The sequence below is a fragment of the Mixophyes fleayi genome, chromosome 5 (genome assembly GCF_038048845.1).
Source record: "Mixophyes fleayi isolate aMixFle1 chromosome 5, aMixFle1.hap1, whole genome shotgun sequence".
NCBI classification, from domain to species: domain Eukaryota; kingdom Metazoa; phylum Chordata; class Amphibia; order Anura; family Limnodynastidae; genus Mixophyes; species Mixophyes fleayi.
Window position 1 is genome coordinate 91,431,144 of NC_134406.1, and position 25,949 is coordinate 91,457,092.

General features: G+C 41.2%; 1 protein-coding gene across 1 annotated transcript in view; it reads right to left on the minus strand.

The window, feature by feature from the left end:
- Nucleotides 1–25,949, minus strand: part of SUGCT (succinyl-CoA:glutarate-CoA transferase) — a 732,650-nt gene that overhangs the window by 125,742 nt on the left and 580,959 nt on the right. Inside the window, exon 13 of the mRNA XM_075211279.1 lies at nt 7,266–7,329. Within this exon, the coding sequence (XP_075067380.1) occupies nt 7,266–7,329 (64 nt within the window). The remainder of the gene's footprint in view (nt 1–7,265; nt 7,330–25,949) is intronic.

The window sequence follows — 25,949 nt, forward strand, 5'->3', positions numbered from 1 at the left end:
AATAATAATAATATATATATATATATATACAGGGTGTTTCAAAAAGATGGACCCAATTCCAAAGCAATATATTTCACGATGACAGCATGTTACACAAAAATTTTCACACAAACGGTTTAATGAGTTATCAAAAACACCCGGAGGAAACTTACGCAAAAACACAGGGAGAACATGGTTTCCTCATGCCGTTGAATGCACTCTGCACCGCAATCACAGATTCAGTCTTGCCGAACTGCTGAACGCAATAGGCCTTTTGTTACAGCGTCGCCTTCTTGCGAACGACTGAGGCTAGGGGCTGTTGGCGTGCTGGGAGAGGCATCTAGTAGTTGTCATTTGAAACTCTATGCCCTTTCAAATGGTAAGATTTTCATCCATGGTTCGTGGTTGCAGAGATATAGCGAATTCAATCTTTTTGATTATATCTATATTTGATTGAACACCCTGTATATTTGAACTCTCACTAGGTGGATGCACCAGGTGTATGCAGACAATCAACCATTTTTTCCATAATCAAATCACCAGAAAATGCCTGATAACAGACAATGTGATCTACTGATTAAATGGAGAAAATGACCTCTTCGAGGAATATAGTTGTTTTTGTTGGATAAAGGGCTTTGCCCTATCTATCAAGTGGCCACGCTACTAAAAGCACTGTTATCACCGGAGGTAAGCCCTGCTGCCGATAAGTGGTATAGTGCTGGTATAATCAGACCCAGACTATAATCATACAGAAAAAAAGCCAAGGGAGTTAAAAATCTGAATCCAAGTCTAGTACTATTACTATTAAATAGAATTAAAATTCTTAATGGGTATATTACTTGAACGTTGTTTTCAATTCAATGCATATCCTAAAGGATTTAATAGTGTAGCTTCCCATTTCCTCAATGTGAAATGATGTTTCACAGTTGCAAATCTAGTTCCAGTTTGGACGCTAAATCCCATTCTTTGGTGGCGTGTATGGTGTTTCATTGTTAAATGTAATTTAAAATTTATAGTATGTTTTACCTGTACTGTGTAGCTTAATTTGTAGTTTTCCCTGACATATCCTTGGACATTTCTTTCAACTCCCTCATCTTGCACTTTGCATATGTCCCATAAGGGGTATACTCTTTCTCAAAGATAGATTAAGTAATGTATGTAGCATGATTACAAGTTCCCATTGGAACCAAAAAGCTTTTCTACCTGTATAAAAAACTCAATAGCCAAATCCCAGATTGCCAATAAGTTCCAGATGTGTCTGTGTGTCTACAGTTGTGTTTAAGAGCGTATATATGTGTGCAAACATTGATATATATGATAGAAATATGAACTGGAATTTGAATAATTAGTGCATTATTTTAAGCCTAAAATCACATTATTGTTAAGTGTCATAATAGACCCTTGTTGCTAAAAGCAAACATACTTAACATCCTGCCACCATCTGGCTTTTCTCTTTTCTCTTCTCTCGCTCAAACACACACACGCACACACACACACACACACACACACACACACACAAACACATATATATCTATATATATATATATATATATATAGATATAGATATAGATATAGATATAGATATATATATATATATATATATATATACACACAAAGTATGTCTCTTAAATAATGATACTGATTAAATAACTCACCTTTATTTATTGGCATTACAAATTTGATATTTGTCCCCTTCAATATACTCCCCATTTGCACTAATACATCGCTATTGTCTTGTTTTCCACTGGTCGACAGCGTGGAGCAAATCAATTTCTGTCACTTGTTTTAATATATCTGCCGTTTTCTTCTTTACAGCATCAACTGACTCAAAATGTGTCCTTTTAATCACTGATTTAACTTTTGGGAAAAGATAAAAATCGCAAAAATGGAGGATGTTCAAGTGTAGTAATGTGTTTGTCGGTCAAAAACTGCTTCACAGAAAGTGCTGCGTGAGCAGGCGCATTGTCCAGGTTAAGAAAGAAACCATTTTTCCACAGTGGGAGCCGTTTCTTTCTGACACTTTCTCTCACCTTTTGCAAAACTTCCTTATAATAAGGCTGATTAACTGTTGTGCTTTCTGGAACCCATTCTTTCAAACTTACACCTTTGATATCAAAATAAACAATGAGCAATGCTGTGAATTTTGACTTGCTTGGACAAGCTTTTTTCATTCTTGGTAATGACGGTGTTTTCCAGTGCATTGACTGTCTTTTGGTTTCAGGATCGTACTGGAAGATCCAGGTCTCATCACAAGTGATTACTTTATGAAACAGGTTTGGATCTGTGTCAAGCTGCTGCAGAATGTCAACACAACATTTCTTGCAACGTTCTTTTTGCTCTGGTGTGAGAACCCTTGGGGCTATCTTTGCACAAGCTTTCGTCACGCAAAATTTTCCATACGGTGTCATTGTCAATGTTCATGGAATCAGCTAACATTCGAACACTGAGTCGGCAGTCTTTTCGAACAATCTGACTGATTTTTTCTACATTTTCTTCGGTTCTTGAAGTGCAAGGTCGTTCAGGGCGTTCAACATCTTCGACATTCTCACGTCCCTCGCTAAATCTTTTCTGCCTCTCAAACACACTTGCACAAGACAGGCAGTCATTTCCATAGGTCGTAGTAAGCATTTGAAAACATTCTGTTGGTGTTTTGTGCAATTCTACTAAAAATATCAAATTGACACGTTCAACTTTTAAATTTAGCATTTTTTCAGCACTCTACAAAAAACAGAACCAAACTAAATGGCGACTCACAATCAACTGAACGTCATAGAGTGTTGCAGCTTGTCATGCAGGTTCAGACAGGTTCCTCCCAAAGCATTATATATATATATTGGTTCTGTCATAAAATAATAACAACATAATCACCAGGAGGGGACTGCTAGGGACACTGTGGAAGAAGTGTGGAAGAAACAATTTGCCATCATCTCTAATATTCGCTATCATCTCCAACATATCATTCGCCAATATCTCTAGCATACTAAATGCCCAGACAGGCTACAGCAACGAGCCTCAGGATTAGCAAATGAAGTGAACAACATTGATTATCTCGTTACTATGGGACCTGTCAAGGGCTTGGATATATTAGTCAGCAAATGAACAGTCAGTTTTTGAAATTGATGTGTTGAAAGTTGGAAAAATGGGCAAGCCTAAGGATATGAGCGACTGTCACACATCGCACCAGTTAACCTTTCATTCTGGTCGCTGTTTGGACCTGTTTCCCTTGGTTTTCACTCCCTGTTTTCTTTTGCTGGTCTGAAATGAGCATGTACACCTTAGATTGTACGCTCCTTTGAGCAGGGCTCTCCTACCTCCTGTTTTCATCACTTTTAACGGCGCTCTCCAGCTACTTAGCTCACCTCCTCTCGATCCCTCTGCCCTCTGTCTCCTCTCTCTTCTCCCCGCTCTCCTCAGTGGCTCTTAACCTGTCATCTGTGCCAACCCTCTTGGGCCCAAGTTACCTGCCTGTACTGATTTTTCCACTCCCTCTCTTTCTAGCTGTGCCTTGAGCCCCCAGAGTTATAGTGCTTACTGTTACTTGTACTGTGCTGTTTCACCTTGTACTGTGCCATTGTCTGTCCTTGTACGGCGCTATGAATACTTTGTGGTGCCTTATAAATAAAAATTAATAATAATAATACACATCTGGTATTTTCAGAACTTTCTGCATTCACTTAATTGGCTAACTGCCTGTCAGCTCTGTCTATTTAAAGCAAATAACTCCCTAATAAGGTGCCAGATCTTCAGGTCTCCTTACCTGTTAGGACGTTTCCTCCTCTGGCTCATGTTTATTGCTTCCACCTCACTATTCGTTGGATTCAGCAACCACACTGCAGATCGTTGTGCATCATCTCTGATTCTGCTCCAGGGCTTCCAGCTCACCAGGACCCCAGTGCTTCACCATCCTGCAGCCTGTTGCACTCCTGTGTACTCCTGTATCACCTCCACAGTCAAGACACTGCTGCCACTCTGTAGATCCTTGTGCATCATCACTGATTCTGCTCCAGGGCTTCCAGCTCATCAGGACCTAAGTGCTTTACCAGCTTGCAGCCTTTTGCTCTCTTGTGTGTACTCCTGTATCACCTCCGCAGTCAAGACACTGCTGCCACTCTGCAGATTGTTGCGCATCTCCTCTGATCCTGCTCCAGGGTTTCAGCTCATCAGGACCTCAGCGCTTCATAATCCTGCATACCTGACTCATCCTCTCTGCGGTCTAGACGCTGCTGTCTCTCTGTGAACCGTTGTGCCTCTCCTCCGATCCTACTCCAGGGCCATCCTGTTCACCAGAAACTTGCTGCAGCAGCACCCCATAGACTGATGCTCTCTCTTGTTATCTAAACTACCACTTACCTGTTGGACCCACCTCAGCGCTCTGACATATCCGCATTGCCATCTTTATCTCCTGACCATTCATCTAGTTTTGCTAATCGCCCCCCTAGAGGACCGTGACCTGCGGTTAGAGAGTCGCTAAGACCATATCCCCTTGCGGGGATCTTTGGTGAAAACCTCTCTTCCGTTAGACTCCACACCTCTTTAGGGGTAGTAGCTACCTTAACAGACTTCGAGGCCCATCCTGACTCAGAAACCGTGACAGCAATTTTGACAAATGCCAAATTGTGATGGCTAGACGACTGGGTCAGAGCATCTGCAAAATGGCAGGTCTTGTGTAGTGGTCCAAGAAATGACATTGTGGAAAAGGAAGCAATGGCCATTAAGTGGGCATTAGACACCCTAAAATATTACCTCTTAAGTATTTACTTTAAACCGGTGACTGATCATGTTCCATAAACATGGATGTATGCAAATAAAAGCCAGAAAGCAGAATAGTGTTTTTGGGCAGGTATGTTTGTCCCAGGTTTCTGACCTAGATGTTTTAAAACCCCAGGATTCTTTTTGTCTTATTTAAATGGCTTGCTAAGGGATATTGTCCTTTGGTAAAAACTGGTAAAGGGTTCCTGGGTTTATGAATGGAGAGTGAGGACGGGCTCCATCCATTAGGCCCATTTCAGCCCATTTCAGATCCTTTGGGCCTCCAGGCTAAAGATTGGCTGATTAGCACTTGCACCTGTGGAAGGGTGTTAAAAAGCAGTCAGACTAGATATACTCACTGCCCTGCCTGGGGGAAGGGACTGCAGAGTCTCTATAAGAGAAAGTCTGATGCTTGTTGTGAGTAAACTATACCTATTTTCTTTTATAGTTTGAAAGTCAGGAACGACTTGTGTTTAGTAAGTGACAGACGGGTAAGTTGTTCTTTAATTTTTTTGTGCTTCTTTTCTGGCAACATCGATCAGCCACAACACTAAAACCACTGACAAGTGAAATAAATAACATTGATTATCTCATTGTAGTGGCACCTGCCGAGTGGTAGGATATATTAGGCATCTAGTTAATAGTCAGTTCTTGAAGTTGATGTGTTGGAAACAGGATAAATGGCAAGGATCTGAGCGACTTTGACAAGAGACAAATTGTGATGGCTAGACCACTGGGTCAGAGCATCTCCAAAACGGCAGGTCTTGTGGGGTGTTCATGGTATGCAGTAGTTAGTACCTACCGAAAGTAGTCCAAGAAATGACATCCATGAATTAGCGACAGGGTCATATGTGCCCATGGCTCATTAATGCGTGTGGGTAGTGAAGGCTAGCCTGTCTGGTTCAATCCCACAGAAGAGCTACAATAGTACAAATTGCAGGAACAGATAATGCTGGCTATGATAGAGAGGTGTCAGTACACACAATGCATCATAGCTGCAGACCGGTCAGAGTGCCAATCATAACCCTTGTCCACTGATGAAAGTGCCTGCAATGGGCACAGAAATGGACCATGGAGCAATGGAAGAATGTGGCCTGGTCTGTTGAGCCACATTTTCTTTTACATAATGTGGAGGGATGGGTGCGTGTGCGTCGTTTAGCTGGGGAAGAGTTGGCACGAGGATGCACTATGGGAACAAGGCAAGCCTTTTATATATATATATATATATATATATATATATATATGTAGAAAAAAGATGGAGGAGGAGGCGCACAATAGTGTAGTACAATAATGCAAATGGAGTCATACACGAATCCACAGTGGGACTTGAGCACCAATGATGAGGAAACCAGAGACCAAAAAATATATATATATCACCCAGGTGTAAGTGATAGGGGTGTATACGTATCAAACATGGAAATTCCACGACATAGGACCAGTGTATTATCAATAACAAGTCCCTGAGCATGAATTAAGGGTCACCAAATCCACATGTATATAGATGTATGCGTACCAGAAATAAAAACTTTTCCGCTTATCTGGAATGATGTCCCATAGACAGCACGATCAGGTCACATTCTCTTTAGGCAAAGAGGTCCTCAAATGACAAAGATGTCTAGTAGCAGGTATTAAGCCTCTCTGGACAGGACCATCTTTCAATATGCATAGACCAGCAGTAACACAGCAAGTACTCTCAACGCGTTTCGTCTACAACAGCAGACTTCATCAGGAGAAAATAGATTGTGATATATATATATATATATATTATGTTGTAAGATTCCTGTGGCATGTACTCTGTTTTATGCAAAAATTCACCCAGGAAAATCATGAAGCTTTCAAAACAATTCAGAACAAGCTTATACAAAGGTAATCAGAAAGAGAAACAAAGTAATATAAGGTTGACCAGCAAGGGCAAAATTCTGCATCTCAGAGCCCCATAGAAAAGTTTGGGTAGGGACTCAGCAATGCAAGCCTAACTCCTGGGCCCCCCATTCTGCTCTGAAAAGATCTGACAGGGGGGCTCTTCTGAGCATGTTCTTTTTAGAGCACAGTAGTAGAGTCAGGAGTGATTTGGGAGCCCCAGCAATTTGGGGGATCTCTCACAGGAGCCTCAGAGGGGGGCAAGCCACAAGTATTGCTGGGTCCCCCCCTGCATCAAAATCTAAATGAGACCCATAATGTATCTATCACCTCAATAAACTGAATTCCGAATTATAGTAATTATTTACTGCTCAGCACATATGGAACCTGTATTCTTCAATATCTGCAAGACAGGCGCGGATGAATGTGAAGGTTAATCCCACACTTCTCTGTCACATGAAGAATCTAACTACAGCATCATCATTGCAAGATCAGTGTTGTTAACTAACCCCCAGCCACCATGCCATGCCAGAGTAGGCTTGCTGATCATCAAAGTAATTCATATTCCAAATACTTATACAGAACATATGGTAACAGTCAGATCATACAAATGTAAAGGCAAGTACAAATTTGAAATAAGCAACTAAAATATAACATAAAATAGTTTACAAGCTGACCTGGTACTGATATCTTCCCTGCTGTTGGATGGTCCATCTCAAGAATAAGGCCATTGTGTGCAACCTGTAAAAAAATTGTAATGAAAAGCAATTAAAAGCACAGTAGGCAGATTGTAGGCTAAATATACAATGGACAGAGTGCATATGTCATGGATCCAATTCTGCAATTCTGTTGTCTGGACCAGCAAAGTCTGTTAAGTTAACCGAACAGTTATATTAATGCAGTAAATTGTAACATTTTCATTTTAGCCATTATTAGACTTCTCCCAACAATTAAAACCAACAAATAGAAGAAATAAATGTTTTTAATACTGTAAATTTGTTTCTACCTTAAACAATTATCCACCTTTGGAGATCTATTAACATATGCAAACCTTAACTGGATAAGAAATCTGGTTGATAATGAGAAAATACATCAAAATGTCTTTTTCAATGTAACACAACATTTAGGTCCAAGACTGAGAAGTGATCAGTTCTTCATTAGCCAGTGGTGAATGTCTGATATGAATTCGAACTGAGCCTTTTCACAAATAATTTATCTTTAAAAATTGAATTTGAGTCATCTGGATAATTTTGTAACTTGGATCATAAGACATTCTTATTCAATGCATCTTCTGTACCAGAGCTCGTCTAATTTATGGGGATATTTATTGACATTGTTTGGTAACATATCGAAATTTGTATAGTATACTTTGAATGCTGTGTCCAAGATCAAGAGGAACAATCCAATATGGTTTTTAGTATTGTCACAGAGCCCCCAGTCCAAAAGCCATTCCCGGGAGCATGCAGGAGCACCGTTTTAGGTCACTGGACCAATCACTATATACATGCCTCACAACTGTCCCAATTTAAATGGGACAGTCCTGATTTGAGGGGACTGTACTACCATCTTGCCAGTTGACACCTCTGTCCCAAAGTTGGGAGGTATGTCCTCACACATCATGACAAATGTCTTTTGGAGGCAGGTGAGGGTGGTCAGGGATGGCTTAGTGATTTGAAAGCACTAGGTATGCCCCTAGGTGACATTACACATTCTAAATGTAGCATGATCCTCCGCCCTTTTTTTGGATGCGTGTGCAATTTGTCGCGATTTGTACTTGGATAAATGTTGGGAGGTATATACAATATATATATATATATATATATATATATATATATATATATATATATACACATACATACAAGTTAACTCGTGCATTATACTCATGCATTCTAGTCAAATCAAGCTACTTAAGGTGTTAAAAAGGTTCTTGTCATGCATTTGGGCCTAGCCCAGGCCTCAACCACCAACCACTCCCCATTGTCACCCCCAGCAACCACCAACCACTCCCAACTGTCACTTCTCCTTCAAGAAATGTATATATATATATTTTTAAATCTTTATAAACACTTTTAACAATTAACAAATTAAATTAACAAATTAAAAACATCTTAGTATACCAAATTTCAGCCCTTTCTGAATTTTTTTTCCCACACATACTAAGAATTTAGTAGGTCAGTGCATAACTCCGCCCAGCAGGTGGCGCTGCAGCTTGGTTTTATATTTTCCACACACACACAGACTAACACACGCCACTAGACATTTATATTATAGATATATATATATATTTGTCTGAACAGGTTAACTATTAGGCATGAAAGGCAAGAACTGTTTCATGAGTGATGATTTGCCCATATAACTTTGGTGGTTTCGGGTTCTGGTGCATATCATGCAAATAATCTTTCAGAAAAATGAAATAAGTTTTCCCCTACGAAGACATTGTCAGGAATCCTTTACTATACATATTTCAAAAACTAGGGATAAATGTGCACCCTGTCAGGAAGTTGCCAGCTGTGACATTATAAGTCAAAAATTCATTAGATAAATAATAGGTTAAGGTATAATTGTATTGTATATTTTTATTCTCTCTTTGTCATAAGCCTTTTATTACACGTTACTTAAAAGGGAAATTATATAAAATAAATACTAATGAAAAACGTATAGGAGTGCAAAACTCTAGATGACATTTAGGATACACATTAGTTAAATATCTCCTTATAACTCATATTGCAGACACCAAAAGTATTATTTTACTATAGAAAAAAACAGGCATTTTTTAGCCCAAAAATCTACTATTACATACATATATCTCTGGAGAGATATGCTATGTTAAATAGTTTGGAATCCATGTATAGAACACAACCTGTTTCACGGAAATACAATACTAATAGAGAAATATATTTAATCCAAATACAACATAAGTGATTGTATCTATCAATTGAAGCATTATTCAAGGCTTCCAAAAATAACTACTATATTTAACAGGTCATCATTTACAGATGGGGTCCAGTTTTCCCTGGGAGGCTTTGGGCCTCAGAAGGGTTGCAAGTGAATAACACAGTAAGAATTTCCCTGAACATTATTTTTGGACACTCACAGTGGAATTGATTAGGGTCCATATAGATGTATATTTTTCTAATAGTGTGCATTACAATTGGACCAAGTTATGGAGACAGCTCCAACAGCTATAAAATACGCATGTTAAAAAGAGAAATACTAAAACGCCTGTCATTTTCCTTTATATATCAAACATATGGACTAGTGAAACCTGGGGAGCAAATGGAATACTAATATAATGACCTATAAAAGATATATACTATTCCATGATTGCTTTCTTGCTATTATTTTTATCCTTTATATAACACCACCATATTTCACAGAGCATGTTTAATCATTCACATTAGTCCCTGCCACAGTGGCACTTACTGTCTAACTCCTCTACTGCACAAACACACATAACTAGGTTTAATTTTCTCAGAAGCCGAATAACCTACTAGTATGTGTTTGGACTCTGGGAGGAAACCCACACAAACACACAGAGAATATACAATATCAAAACAGACAGTGGTTAGAACTGAACCCTTGGCACCAGAGCTGTAAGGCAGCAATGCTAACTGTACAACCATGTAACCCTTGCATCTAACCGTACATGTGGGCATACAATACTTATCTAAACAAACATTGGTTTACTAGTAATCATTTTCTACGTATGGTTTCTCTTAGACAAACAATATATTAGAAAGAAAAACGAAAATCTTATCTCCTGGACATATTTTGCCATAATACATTATATAGCATGTTGTTGCCAATAGTATAGTTGATGTCTGCTTTGTGTTAATACAACATGCATATTTTCTATTAAACTCAGGTAAACCTTTCTGTATATGTCTTATCTGTGGTGCTGGCCTTATGATATTATAGGGGTAAAGCAGTATAGTTATTAAGATCCGCACAATTTGTCTAGAATTAAGTGGGCTCTTTTTACCGTGTAGGGAAACTAGACACATTCCTAGGGCAGCAATGTTCAGGGCTGGCATAGAAATAGTTCTATGTGAATTCTATGTATATTTTCTTTTTTCTTGCTGCTTGGTTTCTCGTCCAAATATTTAATCAATAAATATAATAGATTATTTGGTTGTTGGATAGGGAGGCATGCACAAAACATTTAACGGTGTAACATACTTGCTTACATGTTATACCTCCCCTTCAGTTTCAAACCTCTATGGCTAAAATAAACACTGTTGCCTAGTAAAAGAAACACACAATGATAGAGCACTGTGTTGGTGGCACTAAGGGCTACATAAAATCATACAAATACATATAATTAGAGGATAACAATAGTATTAAAAATACATAGATTATTTGGGCCATAAGTTAAAATTAATAAGTGGAGCAGAACGCAATATAGGATGTTCCCTTTTTTCTATGTCTAATGTTCAAGTTATGTGGTATCTTATGACTGTCCCAAAGACGTGGCACACAATATCAATAATTATTTTATCAGCAGTGAAGTGTTTGATGAAATTGTAACCTAATGTTGGCAACCATTCCTAGACACCATTACTTTACTATTTTGTCTAGGGCATAGTTTTGAAATAAATGTGCAACAGCAAAAACAAATTTCCCTATAGTATGCATTTAGAACTATATAAATCATGCTGTAACTTTCAGAATAATGTACAGGACAAAGTTTATCTCAAGTATGAATAGCATCTATGCCAGTTGTCCACATGATATTTGGAAACATGAAATAGTCTATGACATTCCAGATATGACTATACTTGCACAATTAAAGCAAAGGGTAAACATTTTGAATACATATTACTTTGTTTTTCAGATATTTCTGATATTAATAAAACTGATTATACAAGAACACATGCTTGTAATTTTCTAATCTTCAAAAAATTGCATTAAATACTATCTACCTCCAAATGCCATCATGATTACTCTGTTATAAATAGCAAAAGTACAAGCCTCAGAAATTACAGGAAAGAGTCCGGTGCAATACAATTAGCTTTCCCATAAGACTTATTCCATTAAAGCTCTGCCATTAAACCCAAGAAATGGGAAGATAACATAGAGCTCTATTTATCAATTGGAGATAAGCCCTATCTTCTGTTTTCACGGGTCACCACCAGAAATCATAGTGTAATAGCCGGCCGTCATGACGGGGCAGACTTATCAAAGCGTCAACGCCGGAAATAGAAGTACTATTATCGACACTTGGCCCCACCAGTATAAAGATTCTTTGGGTCTTGTGCATGAGGAAGTCAATTTAACAAGGATCACAATGGTAAATGTAGCGCCACAATCCTCAGGATGGCGATAGCAGAAGAAATTCAATGAAAAAATGCTTTTTTATTTAAATAAATCATCTTTTCAATTGGCACGTCTTTTAAAATATATTTTTATATTTTTATCTATTTTTTAAATATTTTGGTCCTGATTCATCAAGGAAGGCACATAAATGCCAATTTGTGCCGTATTGTGCATAAAATTCTGTGCATGCCCAGAAACAAAACATACACCAGAGAACACTACAACATCCAATTCATCTTTGAGCGCAAAGGATCCTTACTACAGCCTATGATTTCAGAGGCAAAACAAGAAGGAGAATGGGTGTATGCACGGAGGCAAGGTACAGTAAGGGCATGCCAAGTTCTAAAGCATTCAGCAGCGTCTGATTCAAGCTTTGGGCTTCGCAAAGCTATATGTTTATCTGTCATACCACTTAACCAGCTACAGGTCTGGTGTAAGTGCCAATTACTAGTGATGACGGTCGTGTATGCAAGCTACAAAATGTGTTTGCAACAAGGAGTAAGTGTAAAAATGAATTTATGTAAAGTAGTCATAATAATATACTAAGAAATGTATTTTTTGGGGGAAAACAAATAAAACTTTTTTTTATTTCTTAATGTTTTGTAATTAACAGGTGACATTAATTGAATAGATTTTCTTTTTTCTCTGAGTTCTTTTTGGCTTTATATTCCACATACGTATTGCACGTATCCTGCTGTCTGTCAGAGTAGAGTGTACCTAGATCCTTATTCATCAACAGAATGTCTCTTTACCTCCGGTCCTTGTTGAATACTAACGTAAATATGCTTGATTTATGTCATACTTGACTACTCTCCTGGAATTTCCATGAGGTTCTGGAATTTTGCGGAGTGCTCCCAGACTCCTGAAGAAATAGGCACAGGGCCAGTGCCACCATTAGGAAGCTGCCTAGAGTGCCAGCCTCTAAGGGGCGGCACTGTGGGCGAGAAGACAATAATTATTAATAATTAGTTAAATTCATGCAGACAGTGCGATCCGACTGATCACTCACCCACAAGATACGGCTCCTGGAGACCTGTGTGGTGCTACTACAGTGCAGCACCATATTTTCAAATCTATCCGGCTCGCAGCTCCTGGTAGCGTTGTGATGTCACGATGCTGTCATTGTAGAGGAGCCAAAAGGAATCAGGCAGAAGGCAGCAAGAAACAAGGGATGGACAAGAAGAGAAAGGAAGAAAAATGAAGTGAAGGTGAGTACAGAAAACAGGGGGGTAGAGAATGCTACAGAAAATGGGGGTTAGTGAAAGTATGCTACAGAGAACCAGGGGGGTGAGAAGAGGATGTTACAGACAAAAAAACGGAAGGGGGGAGTAGAAGAGGATGCAACAGACAGAGAACATGGGGGAGAGGATTCTACAGAGAACAGGGGGAAGAGGATGCTACAGAGAATGGGGGGGGAGAGAATAGGATGCTACAGAATACAGGCTGGGAGAGAAGAGGATGCTACAGAAAAGAAGGGGGGAGAGAAGAGGATGCTACAGAAAATGGGGGGGGGGATGCTACAGAATAAAATAGGGGGGAGAAGTGGATGTTACAGAAAAGGGAGGGAGAGGAGGATGCTAAAGAAAATGGGGGAGAAAAGGGGATGCTACAGAAAATGGTGGGAAGTGGATGATGAAAAAAAATGGAGAAGAATGCTACAGAAAATTGGGGGGAAAGGATGCTACAGAAAACAGGTGGAGAAGATGATGTTACAGAAAATGGGGGCATGAGGATGCTATAGAAAATGGGGTAAGAAGAGGATGCTACAGAGAACCAGGGGGGTGAGAAGAAGATGTTACAAAGAGAGAACGGGAGGGGGGAGAAGAAGAGGATGCTACAAAAAATGGGAGGGAGAAGAGGATGCAACAGAAAACATTGGGTTGGATACATGTTACCGGGGAAGAGAACCCCAACACGCTTCACACCTACACCAAAATTCCGATTTGAAGAAAAGACGAATCCAATCTAAACAGACTTACCTGAAAACCGAAGATCCAGCTTTCCGATGGCAGCGCATGCTGACAGGCAGTCATTCCGAATAGCCAGCTGTCATTACACTCAGAAATCCCAAAGATTTATAGAACATGGGATGTATGAATTAAAATAGTCCGGTGACAAACCTTATGCATGGCTGCAAATTGCATAATGAAGCACCGCTTTAATTCATTATGGCGGGCCACTCTAGGAGAGTTGAGAAACCAATTATGCTTTTTAGTATTTGCCATCTATTTGGCACTCCTCTGTTGCTTTCTATTATTATAACTAATTTTATATCTACAGAATACATTAACAAATACAATTAAATATAGAACGGTCTTGATTATCTTTATTATTTAGATATCCTTTCTCTATATATTTGTATGTGTTAGTATATTTAATATTACCTCTATAGAATATATTAATAGACAGTTTTATCGAGGAAAGCCAAGTAGTGAGCAAATACTAAAAAAAAATGGTTGCTCAACCATTAAGCAAGAGGAAAGCAGTTTGGCAGGGGAGCATGTTTGAGAAAAGAAGGTGGATGGGGGCATTTTAAAGAGAAGCTGGTGGGCAAACAGTTGGGCAGTGGTGTTTGTAAGAGATAAGCTGGTGGCCAGGGGGCATGTGAGTAAAGCTAGTGTTATGCAGCTAGCATTTGTGACAAAAGCTGATGGGCAAGGGGTGGCATATGTGATAATAGCTAGTGGGCAGATGAGCATATGTGAAAAAAGTTGTTGGGCAGTCAGGGACATGCCAGTCAGTGGGTAACTGGTGAGTGATGTCAAGTTTATTTTTTTTGTCTGTCTTCTTCTGAAATCTAACATTTGGATCCTCCGCTCTAGATATCCTGCGTTTGCTCCTGGGCAGCAGTGAAGCCTGGACAGCATTCTGCGTCAGAAATCAGTACATATGGACTGCAGCCTAAGCCAGCCAGCCAGCCGGGAGGAGGTAAGAGCTATTATTTTTAATTTAGAAATATCAAGTGTGTTAAGGGCAAGGTTGCTTTGCCTAGGGCGCCAAGCAACCTTGCACTGGCCCTGAGTATGAATCCTCCTGGGTTTTGGTGGAGGCGGGGCTTAATGATGCATCATTAACCCCTGCACCCACTATGCAATACTGTGGATTTCTGCATTTAACTTAATGCACTTAACAGGGGACGGGGCAACACCCCCTCCTGCACATAACCAGGATCTCCAGAAGGGGAGGTCTTAAAAGTAGGCAAGTATGATTTATGCCAAACCAACTCTCCTAGACTCCAAGTTCAAAAAGCCACACAGTGAGAGTCAGCTCCTTATGGGTGGGGGGGAAAAGTGCCTACAAATTAAGAACAAGGGACCAGAATAAACAACAAGAGGTGTCTATCACCTCAGTTTTATCATTGATGAAAACTAACTTACATATAATAAAAAATATTACAATAAACAAATATGACAGAATTCACACAGATTCCTGATAAGCAATAAGACCATTTACTATCAACATCTATATAAAAGATATATTACAAAATAAAAAATCATCTTAAAAAATATAAAACCATAAAACACATTCTTGCATAAAGATTTATGGTAATGGGGGTACTGAAAATTGAAGTCAATATCATCAAAATAAATATATATGACTCTCAACTTTTCCTATATAGATGCAATCTTTTTCATAAAGTGGAGACAACATATGTGGAATAATATATGTTTAGGAAATACAGGAAGGGATCGAGTGGCCAGCTTGCCCATCCCCCTTTTTTTTCTTTATTTCTTGATGCTCACCATTCGTTAAGCTATGGACTAATTGGTAACATTTGTATTTGCTCAATCAGAAAATCATGTCAAAATTTTGTGTCTGTTATGAATCCCAGTGCATTCACGAAGAGCAACAGAAGTGTAAAGCAAAGTGTCTTTATTAAGGTAAATACACAAACAAAGATAACTCAGATCCACTGATCAGAACAGGTTCCTAAGGAGACTGTATAGTAAAAATGGCAGGAACAGGTATAATAAGTATTACCCCAGTCCAGAAGGTACAAGGCTGTCCAGGAAAGCAGAGTCCAGGGATCAAGCAGAGATCAGACACACAAATCCAAATAGCCAGGCAGAGATCTAGCGAATAGGCGAGGTCCAGAAGTCAGGCCAATAGGTCAGGGCAACAGGCAAAACAGCATGGTCCAAGGTACAGGCAAATGAATCAGGGTCACAGGCAAGCAGGCAAGGTCCAAGGTACAGGCAGGGGTCATAAACAGAAGTTCAATCCAGAAGGTATATACCAAACAGCACAGGAGCAGGTTAGCAGCAGCCACAAACAAACGGGATGAACTGCACAGAGCACAGCTTGAGGCAGGTATTTGAAGCAGTGCGACAGGTGCAGTTCTAATTAGCATCAGACAAGGAGATTAACTCCTTCAGGCATGTTGCAGAGTTCAGGAGCAGGACAGCAGCACCTCTGATGGATTATAGGTACTGCTGCCAGATACAAAACAAAGGCAGTCATAACATAGACCCCCCTTTAGGGAGCGGATTCCAGACGCTCAATACATGCTCCCTTCAGGTTTTTCTCCTCTTCTTTTTCTTTTTATAAGATTTCCCTGGTGACACAATTGGGCTCTTCTCTAATGGAGTACAGAGAAGACCCAATTCTTCAGAAGCAGAAGAATTGGCAAGTTCATCCACTAACTCTCTAGTATCCTCCACAAATTCACTTTCAGAGTCTGAGTCCCAGCCTAGAGTCGGGAAAGGACCTTTTATTGTATCACCAGATGATGATATGCCCAAAAAGCCAGTCACCAAGGTTGGTGTTTGTTGTGACTGAAGTGGCAAAGCAATGGTTTTTCCATTTTTGTTAACCTTCTCCCTAGGTGACCTAGACTGTCTGATGGAAGACACATTCATAGAGGTCTTATGGACAAGTGCAGGAACTGACGCACAGGCTGGAACGGGCACAGAAAAATCGTGATCAGATGACTTGACTGTGGATGGAGTGTACTTTTGAAAAACAGCATTAACAAAGTCCATGGTATTATGAATAATGGGGTCATCAGAATTTAGTAATGAGAAGGCCCAGGTTTGTGGTTCCCCTCTAAAACACATAATAATTGAACCCACTTGGTTAAATTGGTCAACAAAATAATCCGGACATTCTTGAAACTGTTTCATGGAAAGTTCGAGTACAGTAACAAACTTTTTGATGTCTCCATCAAAGAAGACTGGAGGAGGATCTTATGACTCAGAAGAGGCTTTTGGGCATTCAGGCTCAATAGCAGACTCTGGAGAGTACCCAGCTTGTGCAGCAGTCTCTGGAGAGTCTTCGGCTGGGACGGCAGAGCAGGAGTCCCCGGCTAGGACCGCAGAGCAGGAGTTGGGCACACCTGACGGGAAGCCCGGACTGGGCACAGCACTCCTACTGGATAGCACTGTGAGATGCCTCAGAGCAGATAGCACTGTGAGATGCCTCAGAGCAGACAGCACTGTGAGATGCCTCAGAGCAGACAGCACTGTGAGATGCCTCAGAGCGGACAGCACTGTTAGATGCACCAAGTGGCAACTCGGGCTGAACCGCATGGACAGGCAACTCGGGCTGAACCGCATGGACAGGCAACGCGGGCTGAACCGCATGGACAGCCAACTCGGGAGGGGACTGGAGGGACAGGGCCTCTCTGGAATGGGCTGGAGGGACAGGGCCCTCTCTGGAGCAGACTGTAAGGGCAGAGCCCTCTCTGGAGCAGACTGTAAGGGCAGCGCCCCTCTGGAGCAAACTGTAAGGGCAGTACCCCCTCTGGAGCAGACTGTAAGGGCAGCACCCCTCTGGAGCTGACTGTAAGGGCAGCACCCCCTCTGGAGCAGACTGTAATGGCAGGGCCCCCTTTGAAGCTGAAGACTCGAGAGTAGAGGCAGCGGCTGAAGACTCTGGAGTAGAGGCAGCAGCTGAAGACTCGGGAGTAGAGGCAGCGGCTGAAGACTCGGGAATAGAGGCAGCGGCTGCAGACTCGGGGGTAGAGGCAGCGGCTGCAGACTCGGGAGTAGAGGCAGGAGAATCTGGACCGGACACAGCGGCAGGAGACTCTGGACCGGACACAGCGGCAGGAGACTCTGGACTGGACACAGAGGCAGGAGACTCTGGACCGGACACAGCGGCAGGAGACGCTGGACCGGACACAGCGGAAGGAGACTCTGGACCGGACACAGCGGCAGGAGACTCAGGACCGGACACAGTGGGAGGAGACTCTAAGCTGAAGGCAGAGGCTGGCACCTCGGAGCCGGAGACAGAGGCTGGCACCTCGGAACAGGAGACAAAGGATGGCACCTCGGAACAGGAGACAGAGGCTGGCACCTCAGAACTGGAGGCAATAGCCGGACACTCAGTGCTGGTGGTAGCTGGAACTGGCACTGCAGGACAGGCTTCAACTGGAACTGACACCGCAGGACAGACAGCAACTGGAACTGGCACCGCAGGACAGGCGGAAACTGGAACTGGCAGATTAGGCCCCATCCCAAGGAACGGATTAGGTTGAAGTAAAGCAAAAGTAGGTGACGTGCAGAACAATCCAGGGTCTGGAGAGATGCACACTGAAGCCTGCTCCATAAGATGTTGTGGTCTGTGGAGCGGACAGTCTTGTAAGAAATGTTCACCACTGGCGCAGTAGAGGCATAGTTTACCAATCCTTCTGCGCCATCGTTCCTCCTCAGTAAGAGGGGGACGCAGGTAGCTTGTTCGTTTAGAATCTCTAAAGGTAGGGACCACTGGCATTACCATAGATGCAGCACCAATGTGAAAAAGTTCCGGGAGGATTCTCTGCGGTCTGTGGTCTGCATGCTTTCATTAGAGGAATTTGTTGCTTTAAAATCAGAATTAGTGTTGACACTACTTAACACAGCAGCAGGAAGGGTTTTGAGCAGTTCTTGGAGTAAAGTGGAAACCTGTATTATTTGGTAACGGAGCTGAACAATGTCCATTTGCAGCATTTGTAATTGTGGATTTACTGACATGTCTAATAGCCATACACAGAGTTCAATGCAAAAACACTAGGAATTCCAGGACTAAGGCAGAGGGCGTGCAATCAGCAGGCCCAGATTGTATGGCAGTTCATCATGTTGTGAATCCCAGTGCATTCACGAAGTGCAACAGAAGTGTAAAGCAAAGTGTCTTTATTCAGGTAAATACACAAACAAAGATAACTCAGATCCACTGATAAGAACAGGTTCCTAAGGAGACTGTATAGTAAAATTGGCAGGAACAGGTATAATAAGTATTACCCCAGTCTAGAAGGTACAAGGCTGTTGAGGAAAGCAGAGTCCCGGGATCAAGCAGCGATTAGACACACAAATCCAAATAGCCAGGCAGAGATCTAGCGAATAGGCGAGGTCCAGAAGTCAGGCCAATAGGTCAGGGCAACAGGCAAAACAGCATGGTCCAAGGTACAGGCAAATGAATCAGGGTCACAGGCAAGCAGGCAAGGTCCAAGGTACAGGCAGGGGTCATACACAGAAGTTCAATCCAGAAGGTATATACCAAACAGCACAGGAGCAGGTTAGCAGCAGCCAGGAACAAACGGGATGAACTGCACAAAGCACAGCTTGAGGCAAGTATTTGAAGCAGTGCAACAGGTGCAGTTCTAATTAGCATCAGACAAGGAGATTAACTCCTTCAGTCATGTTGCAGAGTTCAGGAGCAGGACAGCAGCACCTCTGATAGATTATAGGTACTGCTGGCAGATACAAAACAAAGGCAGTCATAACAGTGTCCTTAATTCTTTCTCCTTGCAACAATGGATAGTATGATACAGTACTTGCCATTAGATGCTCACAGTCACCATTATCAATAGCCTCTTCGGATGCTGGAGGTCCACAGTAATCCCCTCGGCACAGACTGTGCAGGGCTGACTCTGGGACTATATGTCCCTCCGTACAACCAGCTAGAATGGATAGATGTTCCTCACCGGACCTCCCATCGAACTCGTCCTATTATAGATGCAGTGTCCCAACAGCAGGTGATGAATAATATATTGCTCCACAACACAGTGTTGAGATTTTAATATATAAATCTATCCTCACGAGTTAAATTGCACTGAAATAACCACCTCAGCATAGTATACCCCCACAATACTGATGTCCCGTAATTGACGCGTTTCGTCACTTTCATTACTTTATAAAACATACAGAAACAAGTCTCAAAACCGGGGTTTAAATAATCAGTTAGCATTTCTCCTACCAATCGATAGCCATCATCATAATTGACTACAGCTTGCCTTCTATTTGACCAGCAGCACAACTGCAAATCTATGTGAAATCCAAACACATCTTAATTTGGCAAGAATTCACAATGAATAGAAAATTAACAATTCAATAAATGTTCATCTTATGGTAAAAACATATTTATATCAGGAATCTGTGCATAATATACTAAGTTATACATACATGCATATAATCTAACAGAAAAGTGGAACTTGAATCAGCACCTGATTCTAATATGACAGAACAATCCTCTCAAACTCAATTTTTTTCTGCAGAACAATCAATCATGTATTTATACTCAAATCTATAATCTATAAACATAAAAAAAAATTTTTTATTCAATATAGCTTCCAAAAAACAACCCAAGAACATATATCACCAGTTGGGGAATTGAACTGTAACTCATGATAACCATGATAAACCATTATTCTACCATTTTTGTGACAATATTATTAAAGTGCATTTATTTAAAAGCGCACAATTGTTAGGAACCCCTCCAGCCGGCACAACACAACCCGGAATTTACTCTGCCAATCAGGTGTTCACTGGAGCCCCTGATGGTGGGGACAGACTGGGCTGCAGACTGACAGAGGGTCGTGAAGTGTGTACCGGCTGGGGAGAACCCAGGCAAGCGGAGTGAGGTCCACGCAGAGGTCAAGGGCCGGCAGCAGACAACAGTATCGGTAAACAAGCTGAGGTCAGGGGTCACAGGCGGATTGCAGAAACGGTAAACAGGCCAGAGATCAGGGTCACAGGAAACACAAGCGAAGTCCAATTCAAAGCCAAGGGTCATACACGGGAAATCAGAAGCAGTATCAGAATACAGGAACAGGAAAAAGGCAGGTCAGCAGACTGGAGCACAGAAGCTATAACCAGCAATGAGACAGCAGACCTCATTGCCTTAAATACCTAGATGGACCAATCAGAGCTTGCCCCTGGACAGTGCACACCTGCAGGCTAATTGCCTGCTACACTAGAGACCAATCAGGGCTTAGCTCTGTCATACACGCCTGCAGGCTAATGCCTGCTAATTCAGTCCTACAAGCTGAATCTAATAATCACAGTATGCGCGTGCGCGCCCGGCTGCTGGAGTAGCGTCCGGCCATTGCCTTGGCAACGGTCGGGAGTTGGAGGGAAGTGACGTCCCTGTCGTCATGGTGATGGCCGGGGCGTTGGGGCAGGCAGGAAGTGAGCCGCGGCGGCTGTGTGTACCGCCGCGGCTCGTGACAACAATACGTTCATTTTCCGTCCCTTACTAAATCAGGCCCTTTGTTTTAATTTTTCATTTCCACTGTGCATGTATTAACCGGCTAGCCCAGTGTTGGCTAACCTGTTACACACCAGGTGTTGTGAAACTACAAGTCCCAGCATACCCTTCCAGCAATAAGCTGCTATATATTGGCAAAGCATACTGGGACTTGTAGTTTCACAACACCTAGAGTGTCACAGGTTAGCCAACACTGGGCTAGCCTGAACCCGATAAACTGGAACCTTCCTTCCTCAACCATTTATTTATCTCATGCATGAAAAGTACCTTATTTACCAACTTGTATTTCCTTAAGATGGAATGCCACAATAAAATTAAAGAATCTAGTCACCGTGAATTAATAATTTCTTCTGATTAAATTCAACATCTAAAAATAAATTGTACGATAGCCATTTGAAGCAATGAAGGCTTCCCCACATGCACTTGTTTCAAAATTGTAGTTAATTAACACTAATGTGTCTGTGTATAACCTATAACCTATAAAACAGTTAAATTGTAACCTCGTGAGGCAGGAAATGAAAATGTTTTGAAACAGCTTGGCCAAAACAGCCACTCACTAACTATGAGTTGCAACTGCAGACCAACTTGGTGTCCCTAGCAGTAGGAGGGTAACCACTGTCAGCACCTGCCTGAACCGGCACTTGATATAAAAACACACTTCTTCGGTAATGTGTAAATGCTGCAGTACTTCTTTGCAGGTTGTTCTGGCTGAACCTTTCCTCAATGCTTGCTGTTGATAATGACGGCTGGCTGGGTAGCTGGCCCAAGCTGACCTGAGGATGCTAGACTCAATGTAGGACAGCCGGCAGATCGATTAAATAGTTAGCTTGAGTCTGCTGCTCAGAGGAAAACAGCAGGAACTGGCGTCCCACAGAAAAATGCAGGACGGTAATAGTAATGGGGCTCATTGGATCGAATAGCTCTTATAAGAGTATTTACGAGCTGCTCCTTTAAGTGCACACACATACCACAAGAAAGGTATATATAATTATATATAATATACTATAGTGGCCAGTTTAGGAACTCAGTGCCCACTTTAGGTAACATGTATATCTGCTTGTTACTGCAAATATCTAATAAGTCAATCAATGCATTATATGTATGCAAACAGACAAGAGGTTTAGTTGTTGTTCAGACCAAACCACAGAATGAGGATAAATGTGATCTGTGACTTTGACTATGGAATGACTGCTGATGCCAGATGGTGTCGCTTGAGTATCGCAGAAACGGCTTATTTCCAGGGCTTTCACGCACAACAGTATCTAAAAATAATTTAGTGAGTGACAGTCATTATTAATGAGAGAGGTCGGCTAGAATTGCATGCAACTCGTGTTCGAGCACAAATGACACTTACAAATGCCTACAACTTGGCGTGCGGAACGGGGTGGACAGCCATAGGAACAGTAAAGGCAGGCCTACGTAGATGCGGCCAATTCAAATTCAGAGCATCTCTTGAGTGCGTGTTTTTTAGCCGTATCATTTGCACCAGCTAAAGGACAGATGTAAATGCTGAGTGATAGTGATGATTACAGGTGTGAATGCCAGAACATGTGTTCGCATGTAAGGGAAATGATAAAAATTCTTTTATGTACAGCATGCAGTACGAACATCACGATTTATGTATTTCAGGTAAAAAAAAAAAATATATACAGTATATTTTAAAACATATTTTTTATAAATGATTATAGTATTAAGAGTTGTAAATTTACATTACAAAAAGAAAAATTGTATGCGCTCTGATAGGACTTTTATTGCACATATGCATGTGTGTAACCTGCAGTCTGTTCTGTCTGTCTACATACGTCAAGTAACGCATAGCTAGAGTGTACTTCTACCCAGATTCAAATGGAAACCTATCTTGATATCCATTTGTATTGTAATACAGCCGTACATGCGTACAAGTTCAGTTTTTTAAAAACACATGTTGCATTCACATTGCGCCCAAAGATGAATCAGGCCCATAGTGTATATATTTTACATGGGCTACTAGCCCTTCTTTTACACTTTCACATACACGCCTAGGATTGGGTAAACCAGCCGCCAAACCTCATAGCAAATACATGGTGACCCCTTTAACTGTACAACAGGGCAGCTTTAACACTACAATTACTATAGGGGAGGGGGCACCAGCTCCTGTTTCCACCCGCTGCTTGCCAGACTTACTTTCACGGATTTATTTCAGATGCCCTGTGCTATTTTAGAGCCAAAATCAGCTCCAGGAGTTTCTGAGTCAGATCCCTAACACTGCTGGGCCCCTGAATGTAACTTACTTCTGAGTTCACTAGAATCCTTCTAAACTACTGGGTGGGTCTCTGGCACTTGGACTCTGTGGGTGTCTGACCTGGGACTGGAGGTGTGGCAGTGTAATACCACCAAGCCCTCTCAGTACCCTTTAAAACACCATATATTAATTTATTTCTATTCGCTTGGCACCTGTGTAATATAGTCAAAAAGCTATTGAAAAATTGTTCTTGTTATTGTGCTTTGTATATGCAACGTCCCATTATATGCATGAGGGATGCACATTAGTGATGTGTGAATGTGTGTACCACCTCTGGGGTATGATTAGCTATACTGACATTTCAGAAATGCCCGCTTAAGTGCCTTCAGACAGGTAGAAACATGTCTTTTGGGGAAAATAATCACTTTTTCTTTGCTTCCTTCCAACTAAACTCAGAGCAAGAGGTAGTGGCTGCAAAAGTTTCTTGAGTGCAAGAGTTACTCTGAGTGCTGAGAGGAGAGGGTGACTCTGGCACCCAGAGACGCTGAAAGGACTCAAGGGGGCATATTCAATTACGATTCGCGGGCGCACGGGTCCCGGTACCGCAACATCGTGGATTCCTGTGCGCACCCGATATTGCGCTACCGTAATGACGCTTTATATGCGCAGCCGCGTGGAATCACGGCCACAAATTGGAATTGAATATGCCCCTAGGAGTCAAAGATACTGCTGTGGGAGCTCGAGAGGTGACAGGTGCTGTTAGTCTGACTTGTCAGAGGATTTAGTATCCTGAATGTGACTGTTAGGGCAAGAGAGTAAGTTGCAGTCTTTGTTAGTGAGCAACTTTAGGGAATTAAATATATTATACTTATGGTCTGGCTAACAAAAAAGAACTTGTTGGACAGATAATATTCAATAAAGGGGACATTATATCACAAGAAAGAGATGGTCTGATGCCGATCATTTGACCTAGAGTTTGTACAGTACTACTATGCCCATTTCTGCATTACACTTGTGTGATAGTGAACTTGTATGTACAAGAGAACCTGTTCAAATACACTCAACATCACCTTGAAAGGAGGAGTACTGTGCTAGCACCTGCATCGCTGTCCAGAGAAGATAGAGGTAGGTGCTAGTGAAACATATCTACACTACTCACCAGTGTACAGTATAGCAGCCACATTTACTGTAACATACATTCTAAAAGAACTAAAAAAAATACATTTCATGTTTTAAAGAAAGTAGTGCACATAAATTAAACTCAATCCTAAGTAATACAGGATAGACTATCCTACATTAACAGTAAATTCACATGGACATGGTACTTTAAGCTTTAACTGTGACTCCTAACTCCAATAAAAAGTTACTGCATTCTCCATTATTTTTTCTTTCTTTTAGTTTAAGGATAGAGGCTACATTGCTACTAACACGCTCCTTAATTCCATATTGCAATAGGAAGGCTCAAAGTGTCGTATTAAAATATTTATTATAGATACGTCTAAAACAAAACTATACACAACTTAAAAAAACAGGTTGAAAAATGTGGGAAACGTCACTGTTTAGTGTCATTTTGCAATTTCAAGCATTTAGGTGTTTTGTTTACATATAAACATTCATCTCATAACAGAAAAATTATACAGTTGACATGCAAGTCAACTTGATATGTGCCTACAGCTATTTTTTAAACTATAGCTATTTACAACACATAAGGAGAGTTCCACTCTAATTTTTCAACTAGAAATGAAAAGACACATATCAAAAACACAGTTAGACCTGATTGAAAAAAAGCAAAAGATTTTAATCGCAAAAATCACATCTTTTAAGATCAAAAGAAACGTTAACACTAAGAATTAATTAGTTAAGCTTTGTCCAAGCATAACATTCCAGGAGAATAGGCAGCTATTTAGAGCCCAACAGTAAATCGTGTGTAAGAACCCAGTTAAAAAGAATATGTTTTCTACTCTGAATTAGCATAAAACATGTGCGGCTCAGTTCCAAAGCAGCAATGGAAACCAGGTGCGCCATGATCTTCGCAAGTGTGCCCAAGTTTTTGCTGTGGCACATGAGTTTATGAGAAAAGATGATGGCGTTTGTGAAGGAGCAGAAGCTTACCCAGGCAGAGGAGTAGTTGGACAGAGTGCACCTTGTTTCAGGGAGTAATACAGATTATTTAAATAAGATAAGAGTGGTTCTTGCTGCCCACATCATTTTCCACTGTGCAAAAAGACTTGAATCATGCTCTACCTCAAACCTTCGAGTAATATTCTATACTTTTAATAAGAAGCATTTTGCACCTCCAAGTTGGGCTTTGAGGGAGAAGAGCAATTGGAGTAGAAATGCTCAGGTTAGGTTCCCTAAG